Source organism: Phragmites australis, chromosome 3 (assembly GCF_958298935.1).
Source record: "Phragmites australis chromosome 3, lpPhrAust1.1, whole genome shotgun sequence".
NCBI lineage: Eukaryota > Viridiplantae > Streptophyta > Magnoliopsida > Poales > Poaceae > Phragmites > Phragmites australis.
In genome coordinates, this window is record NC_084923.1 from 20,195,311 (window position 1) to 20,208,934 (window position 13,624).

A 13,624-nucleotide genomic window follows, 5' to 3' on the forward strand; every position below is an offset into this window, starting at 1 on the left:
GTTAGAAACATTTTTATAAATTAGTATATCATATGAGAAGAATATTAGTGAATTTTTCATGATTTTTTGGAGTTTTTTGAGGCATTAAAAATTGCTAGGAGTTATAAAAGTAGGTTTTTTTTGGGATAATTTTAATTAAATATTGTCTTAGGATTTTTGGATCAAACCAATTAAAATAGATTGCAAGTAAGGTCTAGTTTACTCATAAAAACGTTTGAAATTTTTGAAACACTCTTGTACTCCTAAATAAAATCAAGAGGTAAATAAAAAAAAATGAATACACATACACTAGCACGTATGTACAGAGGACATTAGCTAACCTGTGCAGTGAGATCTAGTCCGTTCAGTGGGTTTCCTAACCATAATTTTTATATTTTTTTAATCTTAGGAGTGATGGGCTCACAAGATGCCGTTCGTTCTTCGGACATGATTTTGATCTCGTTTGATGAATAGGCGACAGTAGCCTATTCTTGCACAATTTATTGAAATAGCCGTGTAATTTTACGAATATTAAAAAAATATAAATAAAAAAACTTCAAGTCTAACCCTAACCCATCCCAACCAAATCCAATATTTCCATCAACCCGCTCCAACCCATCCCAATTTGCAACGTAACTCATTTGAGCCCATCCAAATAGAACCCAAATGAGAACTGAACCCGTTCAACCCAAACAAACCCAACCCATTAAGGTAGTGTTTGTTGATTGTTGAAGTTAAGTGGATTAGGATCATCCTGCAGGGACAGGATGATTCTAGATGAGGTGGTACAAATAGCATGTTTGATTCGATGTATGAAATAGTATATGAGAGTATTTGGTTAGATGTATGTGGTACACATATGAATGTGTTTAGTTGCTAAAAAGATAAACACTATATCTATTTATAACTTATTTTCTTTATAATATGATAATATAATTATAATTATCAACAAATTATTCTAATTAGTCTAATCTTTACTAATTACAATTAATTATAACTTAATATATTATTATTCATCGCTAATTACCCATAATAATACTTAATTATAGCTAATAACATCTAATTGTAACTAATGCATCGCTAATTATTCTTAATTCTCACTAATCATCACTAAGTATATGTAATTACAGGAGCTGATAGAGCCTGTATGAAGACGTTTGACTAATTTTCCTATATAAGATGGTTCAATATCTTGATAGAATATTTCTAGAATCTATATCACCATGTCCTGAACGGGTTAGTAACTAACCATAGATTTAGTGAGAAACACATGCATAAAATATTCTTAAAATCTGTATCACACTGTTTTAAATGAGTTAGTAACTAACCATAGATTAGTTGGTACCTATTCATAGATATTCCTAAGAATATAGGCATGACTACATATACCTCATCATCCTATATGTGCTACAAGAACCAAATATTACTGAAGCTCTTTGATAAAAAAAAATTAAAAAAAATTACATAGGATTGTCGTCAGATTTCTCTATGCAGTACTCTTTTGATTTATCAGAAACTCTCTTATGCATGTTTAGGTTTAAGTCGTGGTGCCGTTTTTCTCCACAACTGGATAAAATAATTTAGCGAAAATTTGTGCTCTTAGGCTAGGAAGCACAAACTACGAAGGACCGGATGTTAAAATTGCGTAGCACAGATGGAGCTTCCGTTACAATGAATGAATGAACGAACTGATCTGATCTGATCCGTTCAATTTAACGAGTCCCCTCGGTCTCCAATTCCTCTTTCCTTAGAGCAACTCCAAAAGCCCATCTCGCTCCCTATCGCTAAATATTAGAAACCGAAGCCAAAAACGGACTTCCAACAGACTCCCTATTTGATTCCTGATTTTTACTGAGTCCCAAAAGAGACCGTCTCGTTCGCTACATTTGGGGAGAGCTCGCAACTCCTAATCGGCTGAATCCGCTTGTCCTGCGCCCACCTGTCCTGCCACATGCGCCCGCCCTCCTGCAGCCTCCTCCGCCTGTGGCCTCACTCTCACGAGCTCACCAGCCCGCTGCCCCGCATGTGCCGCCCTATGAGCACCGGCTCGCACACGCTGGCCCTGCAAGCTAGCCACCGCAACGCATCCGCCCCGACGCCTCCGTGACCCCGCACGCTGGGTCGAGGCCTCCAGGCCGCCGTTGCTGACCTCCGCTCGTCGGCGAGGTACACGCACAGGCTGAGCCACCCTTGCCCCGTGAGGGTCCCGTCTCCGATGGTGGAAATTGAAAGGGGTGGAGTGAGCAACCAGTTTCGGTCATTTGTGGTCGTCCGTACACTTTGATTGCGCTCTTCTGGGAGCTCAGCCGGACGTTCATGGTGCCAAGAGAGAGAAACTGAAGTCGAGAGGAGGAAGAAGATGAACGAGTTATTAAGTACATGGGTCAACCTATAGGTGGGCTATCTTGAGCTGGTTGCAACTCAGATGCAAAGGCAAATGACAGCCCGTTAGAGTATAATGGTCTAGATATAGGTAGCCCATTAGAGTATAGATGAAATTAGAGCTTTTTTATTTTTATATTTTTTTGATTAAAATTTTTAATAAATAGATTATTTGTGAAAAAAATTGTAAAACTAGACGCCTACCACTCTCATGAAACGATTAAATCCTTACCATCCCCTGAGAGGACGGTAAACAGTTCCACAGCTCTTACCACTTTTTATGGGACAGGCAGGACAGCCCTCCGAAGCTGTAAGCCCAGTACATGAACAGTAACAAGTACTCCGAAGTTAAATTTCTCCTCATACCTTCTCTATTCAAAACAGTGATATTCTGTTACTCCAAAAAATTTAAAACTTTCTGTACATATTCTATAATTCATGTGCAATCCATTTGAATTAAATTCATCCAAAAATCTAGTGTAGAATTTAAACTAAAATTCTTCAAAAAAAAAAAGACTACTTTTATAACTTCTAGACATTGTTAGCGCCTCAAATAAATTTCTAAAAATCTAGTAAAATTCACTAATATCCTTCTTATTTGATTTGATTATTTCTAAAATTATTTTCACCCTTATATTATATGGTAAAAAAGTGGATTCCTTTTTAATGCACCATTTATATGTATTTTTATAACTTCATGTGATATTCTTCTTTTAACTTAATTTGAATTCGAACTGAAAATAATTTTATAAATTATCACATAATATAAGAAGAATATTAGTGAATTTTACCAGATTTTTAGAAATTTATTTGAGGCCCTAACAATTGCTAGAAGTTATAAAAGTAGCATTTTTGGAGAATTTTAGTTTAAATTCTACACAGGATTTTTTGGGTGAATTCAATTAAAATGGGTTGCACATAGATTATGTAACACGTATAAAAAGTTTTAGAATTTTTGGAGCAACAAAACATCACTGTTTTGAATAGAGAAGATAGGAGGGAAATTGAACTTGCCTTCCGAGGGCTGTAAGCCTACCTGTCCTATAAAAGTGTGGTAAGAGTCTGTAGGACTGCTTACCGTCCACTCCTGTGTGGTAAGAGTCTGTAGGACTGCTTACCGTCCTCTCAGGAGTGGTAAGGGCCTAACCGTTTTATGAGAGGGCGGTAGGCGTCTAGTTTTGCAATTTTTTTCACGAGAAATCTATTTATTTAAATTTTTAATCGAAAAAAAAAACTCAATAAAATTATTTCTCATCTATACCACTACTTTAGATGCACTTTTTATCTATAGTCTATACCATCAGCTACATTAATGACAAGTGGGATATGATCTTACATGTGAATAACACAATCTGGTGATATAAATAAAAAGTACATATAAAGTGATGGTATATATGAAATTTTTCCTACGGAAGAAAGATGTTGTTTGGTTGGCAAATACAAATGCAAACATTAATGGTATTAGAAGACACTATGAAAGGTAACAATGTAATGGAATACAACCTTTCTTTGGTTCATGTCGGTAATGCAAACATAAATGGCATTCGAGCCCTAAGAACCACTGGAACAACACACACCTCAAGAAGAAGTTGCTCATGGTGGAGGTGGTGAGCTGCTGTCGACACCATTGGCCCTGTGCAAGTCTCTCTTCGTTGACACCGCCAGCTTGCCAGGGAGAACCATGAGCTAGCTGACACACTGACGAGCCCCTCCCCTCTTCGCCCTGTACCGATGAAGCAGTGCCCTAACCCGCGCCGATCCGGATGGCCTCGATGCTGCAAATGACCAGATCCCGTGGTGACAGCTCTGGCCCATCATCCCTGATCGCGAGCAGCTCCGGTGGCAAGCCCTCTTCCCCTTTCTCTCATAGATCCCGACGGTGGCCACTATGCCCTCGTTGATCTACATCGTCGTGCCCTATGCGTGCTCGTTGATCCATGCTATCGTCGCTCCATTAATCCATTCAGCATACGAGCTCCAACGGTGGGATCTCACGAGATCTTCAGTCATCAGCAACGGCGTGGAGACCGGATCTAGAGAATGTCAGGGGGGGTATGAGAGATCAGATCTGGAGGAGGAGGAAAAGAGAAGGTAGTGGCAACTTAAGGGAGAATTGGGCGAGGAGGTGGTGGTGGGGATAGGTGGCCGTCAAGGAGGTAGCGATGGCAATGAGTATTAGTAGAGAAGATTGGTATGGAGGCGATAACGCTCGGGTGGGAACGGTATCAAATTTCTATAGTACGATATCTGATTATAGGGAGTTGATTATTGAGAAATAAGTTAAAATATGTCTTGGTTTACTTGTGATGAGTGATTGACATTGATATTGTTTTGGTTTGATGATCTTTGATTTTGCATGAGTTTTGATGTGATTTGAATGGATTTAGAATTTCATTTGAGCATATTGATTATGGAAAAACTGGAATAGAGTTGGAGATATGTGTTTGTTTATCTCATTGTGTGCAGGTGATGGATGTAACTTGACGGTTGACGATGGGATAATCGAGGCCAAGCAGAGTGCTTGGTGCCGGACAATCAAGAAGACCGGACGAAGTCAAAAGTGATCCTAGTTGAACATGTGAAGGTTAAGCAAAGCATGGAAGACGGATGAAGATGGCATATTAACAAAGTCAAGTGAAGGAGATACCGATGCAAGTGATAAGGTGGCCCGAGGGATCAGAAGTAGGAGAGACTTGCTGACAATCAAGATCATAAAACGGAGTACACACGTCGACATCAGAGCGCTTGCTTAAGGTATAAACAAGTAGGGAGTCACGCTTTGAGAAACGCGTTAGAGTTTTACGGTTTGGTCTTAAAACTGTAGGAGGACTAGAGGAGTACGTGGCAGCGAAGCTTGCATTGAGGCAAAGCTAAGTCGTGAAAGCATCGTGGGTGTCCGATGAATCGAAAAGAAAATAGACTAAAACACCCTTGGTGGTAGGTAGGAGTATATTACAAGATATATGTATTTTGACAAAATGCTAGAAAATTTAGAGGTCAAGTTTACTATGCTTATAAATAGAGGAGTATAGCTATGAGAGGAGATGAATCAGCTATTTTGAGCCTCTTGTGCCATTCATATGATAACCTTATGGTAGGGTTTTAGAGCAGAGAAAGATGGTTGTTTAGTTTATGTATTAGGCGAGAGTTTTGTGAGGATTTTTTTAATTTGGTTAAAATAGGACTGATCTCTGCTGTAATAAAATTTATTTTCTTCATGTTATTATACTCACCTCTTCTAGTTTCTCTCTATTGTTTCCCTTGTATGTTTGCAAGTTTTTGTTTTCCGGATTTGATTTTCGAGCTAAAATTTTAGCACATTGTGAGGTCATTTTTCTTGTTTTCAGAGGCATAAAATTCACATACACACGTTTATATGATGTGATCTTGAATTCACTTACCTTTAGATAATTAATTTGAAAGCTTCGTTGCTTGGTGTTTATTTTTTCTTATTTTTTTGCAAGTTATGATCTTTCAAGTGCTAAGACGAAGACCGGACAAAGACCTATGGTTTATATACCATTTGTGGAATCGTGTTATTTCGATTTTTTTTAAAAACTTATCTCTATTTTTTTCTTTCACTTAAGTTTTCAAATAGGTTAAATAATTTAAATAGTAAAAGACCATCGATTTTATAAAATCCAATCGCCAATCTCATTCTTCCGATTACAAAGAGAGCTGAAACAAACAATAAAAATAGGACATGTTAATCAAATCGTGTTACAGTATCCCCAACAAACACTACCTAAGTTTTAGCGGAGACGGCGCCGGCGTCCCACCGATAAAACGTCCACCCGCCCCGACGGCTCTCCACCGCCGTCGGGCGCCAGCGAAACCCTATACGTGCAGTCCGGGCCTCAGCCCGTCGGACCGCATGCGCCTGCGGCGAAGACGTCGGTGTGGTGGGACATCGACAAATGGTGGGCTGTGCCCCGCGGCCGCTGCGACCCTCACCGCGTCGCCCACAACGTCATCGCCGCGCTCGCCGCGGCGGGCATCGCCGCCTACGGCGACGCCGTCCGTCCTGCAAGCCCTCTCCGCCACCGGCATCTGCCTCACCCACGTCCCCTCTGGTACAGTATCGACCCCCCCCCCCCCCCCTTCTCTCTCTCGCCGCCTGATCAGAGCGCGCTGTTAATCTTATCGAATCTGCGCTACTAATCAAATTCTCTTCCCCCTAACAATCGGTAGGGAGCAAGGACACAAGTGACAAGAGGATGCTCGTCGACATGTTGTACTGGACATTCGACAACCCTCCGCTGGGCAATTACTTGCTCATCTCAGGCGATCGGGACTTCTCTGATCTCCTTAATAGTCTTAGGATGAAGCGCTACGATATCCTACTAATGCGACCTTCGAACGCATCATCCCAAGCACTTGCTGCTGCAGCTAAGAGGGTTTGGCTCTGGGAAAGCCTTGCGGCTGGAGAGGCGCTGCTACCAGAGTCGCCGCGTGCAAGTAGTGTGTTGCGAGCTGAATGTGAATGATAAGGGTGATGGTAATTTAAAGGCAGTTAATAGTGAATATAGACTGAAGCCGCTTCAAAAGTATGTAAATAAGGTAAGTGGTGCATCTAATCCCGCAGGAAATCAAGATCGATTGGAGTCTGTTGGTGGAGTTTCTGGAAGTTCTACAGGAAGCACAGCAAGTGAGCTCGACCAGTCTTCTGTTCCATCATCGTCATCAAGTTTTGATTCACCCGAAAAGGTGGATACCTCAATTCCGCTGGAAACTCCGACTTTGTCCAAGTCATCAGATCAGAAACCTGTGTTGTCTACTCAATTGCAACAAGTGGAAGCAACACAAAAGCCCATCCTTGGTGAGAAGCCTACCACATCAACTGAATGTGTGGCAAGAAATGGGACTCTTGATTTTGGTGGTAGTAAAAGACATTATAAGCAAACATATCAGAAAATAAGATATTCTGAGGCACAAAATGAGCTTCATTCTGAGTTTGGAATAGGTGACAATAATGGAAAGGTAGCCAAGCGACATAGAGTGAAGCCACTTCAGAAGTATGTAAAGAAGACAGACATCACATTTAGTTCTGCAGCAATCAAGTTGATTCAGGTAGAGTTCCTGAATGCCCTATAGGAAGCACTTCAAGTGAGCTAGATAGATCTTCAGTTTCTTCATCATCAAGTTCCGAGACACTGAGACACTGCACGTAGCAAAAGCGGATAACTCGATTCAGCCAGAAACTTCTACTTTGTTTCATTCATCAGCTCGAAAATCTGTAGCATCTGCTCATTTGCATCAAGTGAAAGCACCACATGATTCCATCCTTGGTAAGAAGCCTAGCGTATCAGTCAAGCATCCTTCAATAAGCGGAACTCATGATTCCATCATTACTACCGTCCATTATCATCCAGCATATCAGCAATCCCAATCTTCTGAAGCACAGAACAAGCTTCGGTGTTACTCTAATATGGGTGATAATTGTGGGAAGTTAGGCAATGAACACAACAAGCTCAATCCGTATGAAGTGTATGAAAAAAAGATTGATATTTCATCTGCTTCAGCAAGCAATGAAATAGATCCAGTTAGTGGATTTCTTGATAATCCTAAAGGAAGCATTTTGGGCCATCCAAGTCAATCTATGTCAGCATCGTCAAGCTCTAAACCACTTGAGAGTGCAAAGGTAAATCAGTCAAACCTGCTGAGAAATCCTCCTTTCTCCCTGTCATCAGCTCATAAACCTGTAATGACTGATCATTTGCATCAAGAGGGAGCAGCAGCCATTTTTGGTAAGGAGGCTAGCACATCAGTCCTGTGCAGAGCCAAAAATGGAACTTTTGTTTTTGGTGTTAGTAGTGGCCATTATCATCCAACATATCAGCAAACCTAGTATTCCCTGCTACCAGAACAACATAATTCAGGTATTCCTCATCCTCGTAGCGTATGTGGTCATTCTCAGTCAATAAATTCACAAAGAGGCAGCTCTGCTCCGCCATCAGCAGGACATAATGGTATTTATTCTGCACAAATACAAGAATGGTCCAGTGGCTCAACTTTTCAAGGTTTGGATGTTTGCCGTGTTATCAATAGACTAAAAATTTCTATGTGCTCTTAAGGAACTGGTAAGGCCAAGCCACCTTTCCAAGGTGCAGCTGCTATTGATCACTCTAGTTATCCTCAAAGTGGCCAACTTCTGTCAAGTGATTATACTTGTATAGCTGCGCACCCACGCAACCTATCCAGTGACATGCAAAATCCTGGATACTGTGGAGGAGCCAGGATATCCGCCAAATTCTTCTGAGCCTGAAGGTACTATAGGACATATATTACATTCGTTGGACATACTGAAGGCTGAAAAGATATTCCCTACATAATCGGATATTGCAGATTGTATATGTTGCGGAGAGATGAATTTAACAAGGTTTGATGTTAAAGAAGGCTCTTGAACTTGCCATCCGACATGAAGCTGTCGTTATGAAGAAGTTACTAAACGATATGCCGCTATTTGTTGCAAAAGATGAGAGCCTCTAAAAATGTGTTCATAAGTACTTATCATCCACCGATGGCCATTCAGCAATAAAAAATTCTCACTCAAGGTCAGGCTTTATAACTTCTGGTTTGTGTTAGCCATTTCATCTTTTATTCCCGTACGTGGTTTCATGTCTGCATCTCCTTTGCTGGTAGGTACCAAGCTCCAACAATCTTGAAGAAATCATGCTTACAACACTGTGCCTTTGGCGATGTTCTCCAGGTTTTGCATATTGCAATTGTTACTAAGAAGTGGCTTGTGCCTCATTCTTCAGGGTGGCAGCCACTGTTCTTAAAGGCTTAAACACAATAGTGGTTATTGCAGAAGCTCAGTCTTGATTCTTTCCCTATCCTCATATTGAATGGATATTTGATGCACCGGTTAGTCCACAAAATGTCTTGAAAAGCTACATTCATCTGAAGGTGTTTTTGGATGTCGCTTTATGCTTGCCCGATGTTGTACCGTAAGCAATAAGATGCCACCAAAGTAGTTTAGAGCTGGAGTAATATGTCAATCTCAAGGCAAGTTTTGTATCCCAGACAAGAGGTCTGTGGATATCCTGCTGGTTTTGATTCAAACAGTACGGAGCAACACAGGTCTCTCTCTCTCTCTCTCACACACACACACAAACACACGTCTCCTAGCAACTTTATTTTATCATGTGATCTGCAAGATAAAGGGCTTGTATTTTTCCTCCTAGTCGTGGTGCGGCAATTGCTGCGGTTGAATTTAGAGTTTAAAAGGCCATGCGTCTCTTGGTTGTTTGCAGAGCTCCATGCTTTGTTGATATTCCCTCACCAAGTGGCAATGTTCTGAGGCTCAGCTTGTACAGCATGAGAGGCTGCTACTAGACTAGCTCTTGAATAAGTAGACTAGCTCTTGAATAAGTATTGATACTGTTGCCGTTTCAGATAGTGTCGTCTGAGTTTGTAATACCTCGGTTATGTACGGTGTCCAGTTTCTAGCTAGTGGGGTAGCTCAGTAATAGTTGTTACTATTTGGTTTGAAGCAAGTGTCTGAGACGCAGTCAGAACTCAGGATGATTCTCCTGGTCCTAGATCGATATTCTCAAGAGCTTGTCAGTATCCATAAATGGATCTATGAGTTCTCTCTTTCTTGCCATACTAGAGCTGGTGGATTGTGGGGCTCTACTAGTGGCTCTCATGCCATCACTTAGCTTAGGTGTTGGGTGGTTTCGCATTGTAATGGCTGAAAGTTCTCTGGTACACTTTACTGGTGAAAGATCTCTGATACACTTTCCTCGTGTGTCAGTTTGTCGCTGATGTTCCATGTGCCGAAACAGGATCCACACAGCACTACGAGCACACCAATGTTATCGTGGCAGTTTTTGGCGAGACTGATTAGCAATTTGGATCAGCAGCTTCCAGCTACAAGCAAGGCACCACACCGCTCGACATGACAATCTTTTAAATTATATATATAAATAAGAAAGACGAAGCGGCTAGTCGGACAGAAAATCAGAAGAATTACAGACGAAAACCCTGCTGCTCAAGCCTAAACAAATCTACCGGCAAGTAATCCTTGGAGGGACGGATGGTATCTGCAACAAGACGCAGCGCTGAAGAAGCTCAACCAAGATCACTGACCACATCAATGTTCATCATGTGTTGTTCATGCCCCCTGCCGTGGCTGCGGTGCGGATCTGAGCTCCTCCAGCGCCGCCCTCGCCTGGTCCTGCAGCAGGTCGATCCGCCGAAGGTACACCTCCAGCTCCAGGATCCGCTGCTGCCTCCACTTCTCCCCTTCCATTGGCACTCCCGAGATCGCAGGCGGCGGCTCCAGCCCCGGCAGTGGCGCGGTGCTGCCGCCGATGCTCAGCATCGCGCGGACCATCTCCTTGAACAGCGCCGCCAGGATGGGGTTCTCGGCGGTGCCGGCTGCGGCTGTTGCTGCCGCCGCTGACAGCACGGTCGGCAGCCCAGCAGGGTCCATGCTGAGGCTGCCGTCCATGGCCGTCTGGGGGGATGACGGGAGCGCCTCCTGGGTCATCACGGGCATGGGCGCCGGTGGCAGCGCGACCGCCTCGCCCGCGTCACCGGGGAAGTCGCCCGTGCGCCTGCGGCGGCCGCGGCGCGACCTGGAGGAGGAGGACTTGACCTCCCCGTTGGCGTTGGCGGCTGCTGCTGCTGCTGCGGCGGCGTCGATGGCGAGGGCGTCGTTGCCGTTGCCCTCGTCGTCGGAGTCGCGGCCGTGCTTGTCTGAGGCGGGGCGCCAGATGGTGCGGGCGATCTCGAAGATGGCCTGCTCGTGCGGCGAGCGGAAGGAGAAGCTGGCGCCGGAGACGCGGAGGCGGTCGACGCAGTTGCGATACTTGCGCTTGAGGCGGCGGAGCTTCTCCACGAGCTGGCTCTTGGTGAACCCCATCTGGAGGCGCTGCCGCATGTCCTCGTAGAAGGGGGTCGTGTCGTACTGGTGCGACGCGAACGCGGTGCCGCGCTGCGCCGTGAACTCCGCGAAAGCGCGCAGGATCACGATCTCGTCCTCGTCCGTCCACAGGCGCTGGAACAGCGGGCGCCGCTCCCCGGACCCGGCAGCCGTGGTGGGAGCGGCGGCGGGGGCGGCGGAGGAGAAGGCGGCGTTGGGGTTGGGGTCGACCGGGAAGTCGATGTCGTCGGAGTCGCCGTTACCGTAGGCGTCGGCGTCGGCGTCGGGGAAGGAGGAGGAGACCATGGCGCCGGCGCCGGCGGCGGAGGGGTCGTCTACCGTGGGGAACATTAGATCGGATCGGGGTCGGAGATGGGGACTTGGGCTCGAGTCGGGGTTAGGGTTGGGGGTTTTCCGCTGGATTGGGTTCGACCGCTCGGCTGGTGGGGTTTTCCGCTGGATTGGGTTCGACCGCTCGGGTGGTGGGTTTTTCCGCTGGATTAGGCGGACCGGGGTTAGATCGCCCCGTCGGGTCCGTCCTTCCCGTGGCCGTGAGTGTGCTGCGCCACAACTGAAGGTGGGCCCATTTCGTAGAGCTAGGCATCTGTAACGCGGGTTGAGATCGGGGGACCTCGGTTACACTTTAACCAAAACAGAAAGAGATAAGAAGAACAGTACAGGGAAAAAAAACTAGAAAAACTACTTTCCAACCTGAACTTTGGCCTCGGCCCGATTTTCCGTCTTGATTGCAGCCTTTTGTTAGGATATATAGAGTTTTATAATTGAATGTGCATCCGTTTCGATCTTGAGTTTTTAGTACTATCTATACGAAGCAGAATCTCTTATAAAACTAAACTATGTTAGTTTTATAATTTGTTAAGATTTTATTTTATCTCGGGTTTTTAGTACTATGTATACGGAGCAGAACCTCTTATTATAGAACAGAAATGAAAAAAAGATGAAGATTTTTCTCTATATTGTGTCTCCTTTGTGTAATTGTTTTCTTGAAAGATCTCTGAATTACATCCGGTAGTAGTGGTTCTTTAACATGTTGTCAGCATGAAACTCTCCTGAAGACCAAACTAGCGGAACGAATCTACCTACGATCGATCTGTACTGCATTGATATCGTCGTCAAGCGGGTAGGTCATAACCTAGTATATATGCCCTACGCGACATGAATCTGTTCACAAGAATTGCAAGGTACGATCACATTAGATCAATTTGTATCGCTACTGTTTTTGCATTGCAAACGATATACATGCAGTACTCACAATAAATAGTAGATCTAAATACCGAACAATAGCATCAGATCTAAAGCATCGCAATGAACATGTCGTATTGATCTGGTGGGGCCAGTAGCCACCACTGCATCGCTAGCAAACAGTCGGGCCGCCGCCAGCAAGTGGCTACCATTGCGTCACTGCTGCACGCGCCGTCGCACCCCTGATGCATGCGTTGTCGTGCCCTACTGTCAGCCGAAGACATACCTTGGTCCTTGTGCCCGCCACTCGCCTTCGCACGTCATCACTAGAAGCCTGCCGCACGCAGATGCTTAGCCAGCCGAGCAGCACCCCGCCCGAAGTCGCCTTCATGTAGCCCACCACAACCTGCGCTGTTGCTCACCTCCACTCTGCGTGGCTGCCTTAAGCACCCAAGCCGGCACAGTGCTGCGGTGGCCATCGCACACCCCCTACCGAGGCCATACTAGCAACACGCCGTCGCATTGGCACACTTGATCGCCTCTCGTCATTGCTGTCGGCAAGAAGCCGCTCCCCACTGCGATTCCACTCGGATCCGCTCGCCTCCAATAGCGCACGGTCGAAGCCAGTTGCGTCTCCACCTTTGGCCTTGATTCGGCCTGCATGACAAAGCGTCGCTGCCCTCTGCTTGCAGCCAACCTGTTCTTCGGTGCCGTGCTGCCATTGGCCAGCACGCCCATCGGTTACCTCACACTGCCTGAAGCGACGCCAGCACATCTGTGCCACCCGAAGCGACGCCACCACGTGCCACGCTAGCTGCTTGTAGCACGCCTTCGGACACGTCGTCGTCTACCCGTACGCACCGCCGCCGCCGGTTTGCCTGTATGCGTTGTCTCCGCTCGCAGGTCGGCACTGCCGATCTCCGTCGCCATGCAGGTGGCCAAACCCACTCCATGTGAATTTGGTTGTGGTGGGCTCAGTAGCCGCTGCCGCCACACATGGCCACCCCGGCCAAAACGTCGTCTTGGCCGACGTCGCATCGCACAGTCACTGCGCACCGCCGGCCGCCGCTATGAAGGAACTGGGTGGTGGCTAGTATTTGGAAAACCCTAACCACCCCTTGTATATAAGGCGAGTGGGTCAAATAGGCTAGGTTGGCCCAAGCTAGCAGGACGGCCCAATAGGGATGA

At 45.3% G+C, this 13,624-nt stretch overlaps 1 protein-coding gene and 2 pseudogenes across 1 annotated transcript; 2 read left to right on the plus strand and 1 right to left on the minus strand.

Annotated features, from left to right (window-relative positions):
* The first annotated feature begins 4,249 nt into the window (after positions 1-4,249).
* Positions 4,250-8,448, plus strand: LOC133910572 (uncharacterized; annotated as a pseudogene).
* Positions 7,790-10,148, plus strand: LOC133910573 (uncharacterized; annotated as a pseudogene).
* Positions 10,149-10,265: 117 nt separating this feature from the next.
* Positions 10,266-11,783, minus strand: LOC133912582 (probable transcription factor At3g04930). Its single transcript, XM_062355399.1, has one exon. It carries the CDS (start codon positions 11,582-11,584, stop codon positions 10,481-10,483), a length of 1,104 nt encoding a protein of 367 aa, XP_062211383.1. The 5' UTR covers positions 11,585-11,783; the 3' UTR covers positions 10,266-10,480.
* Positions 11,784-13,624: the final 1,841 nt, after the last annotated feature.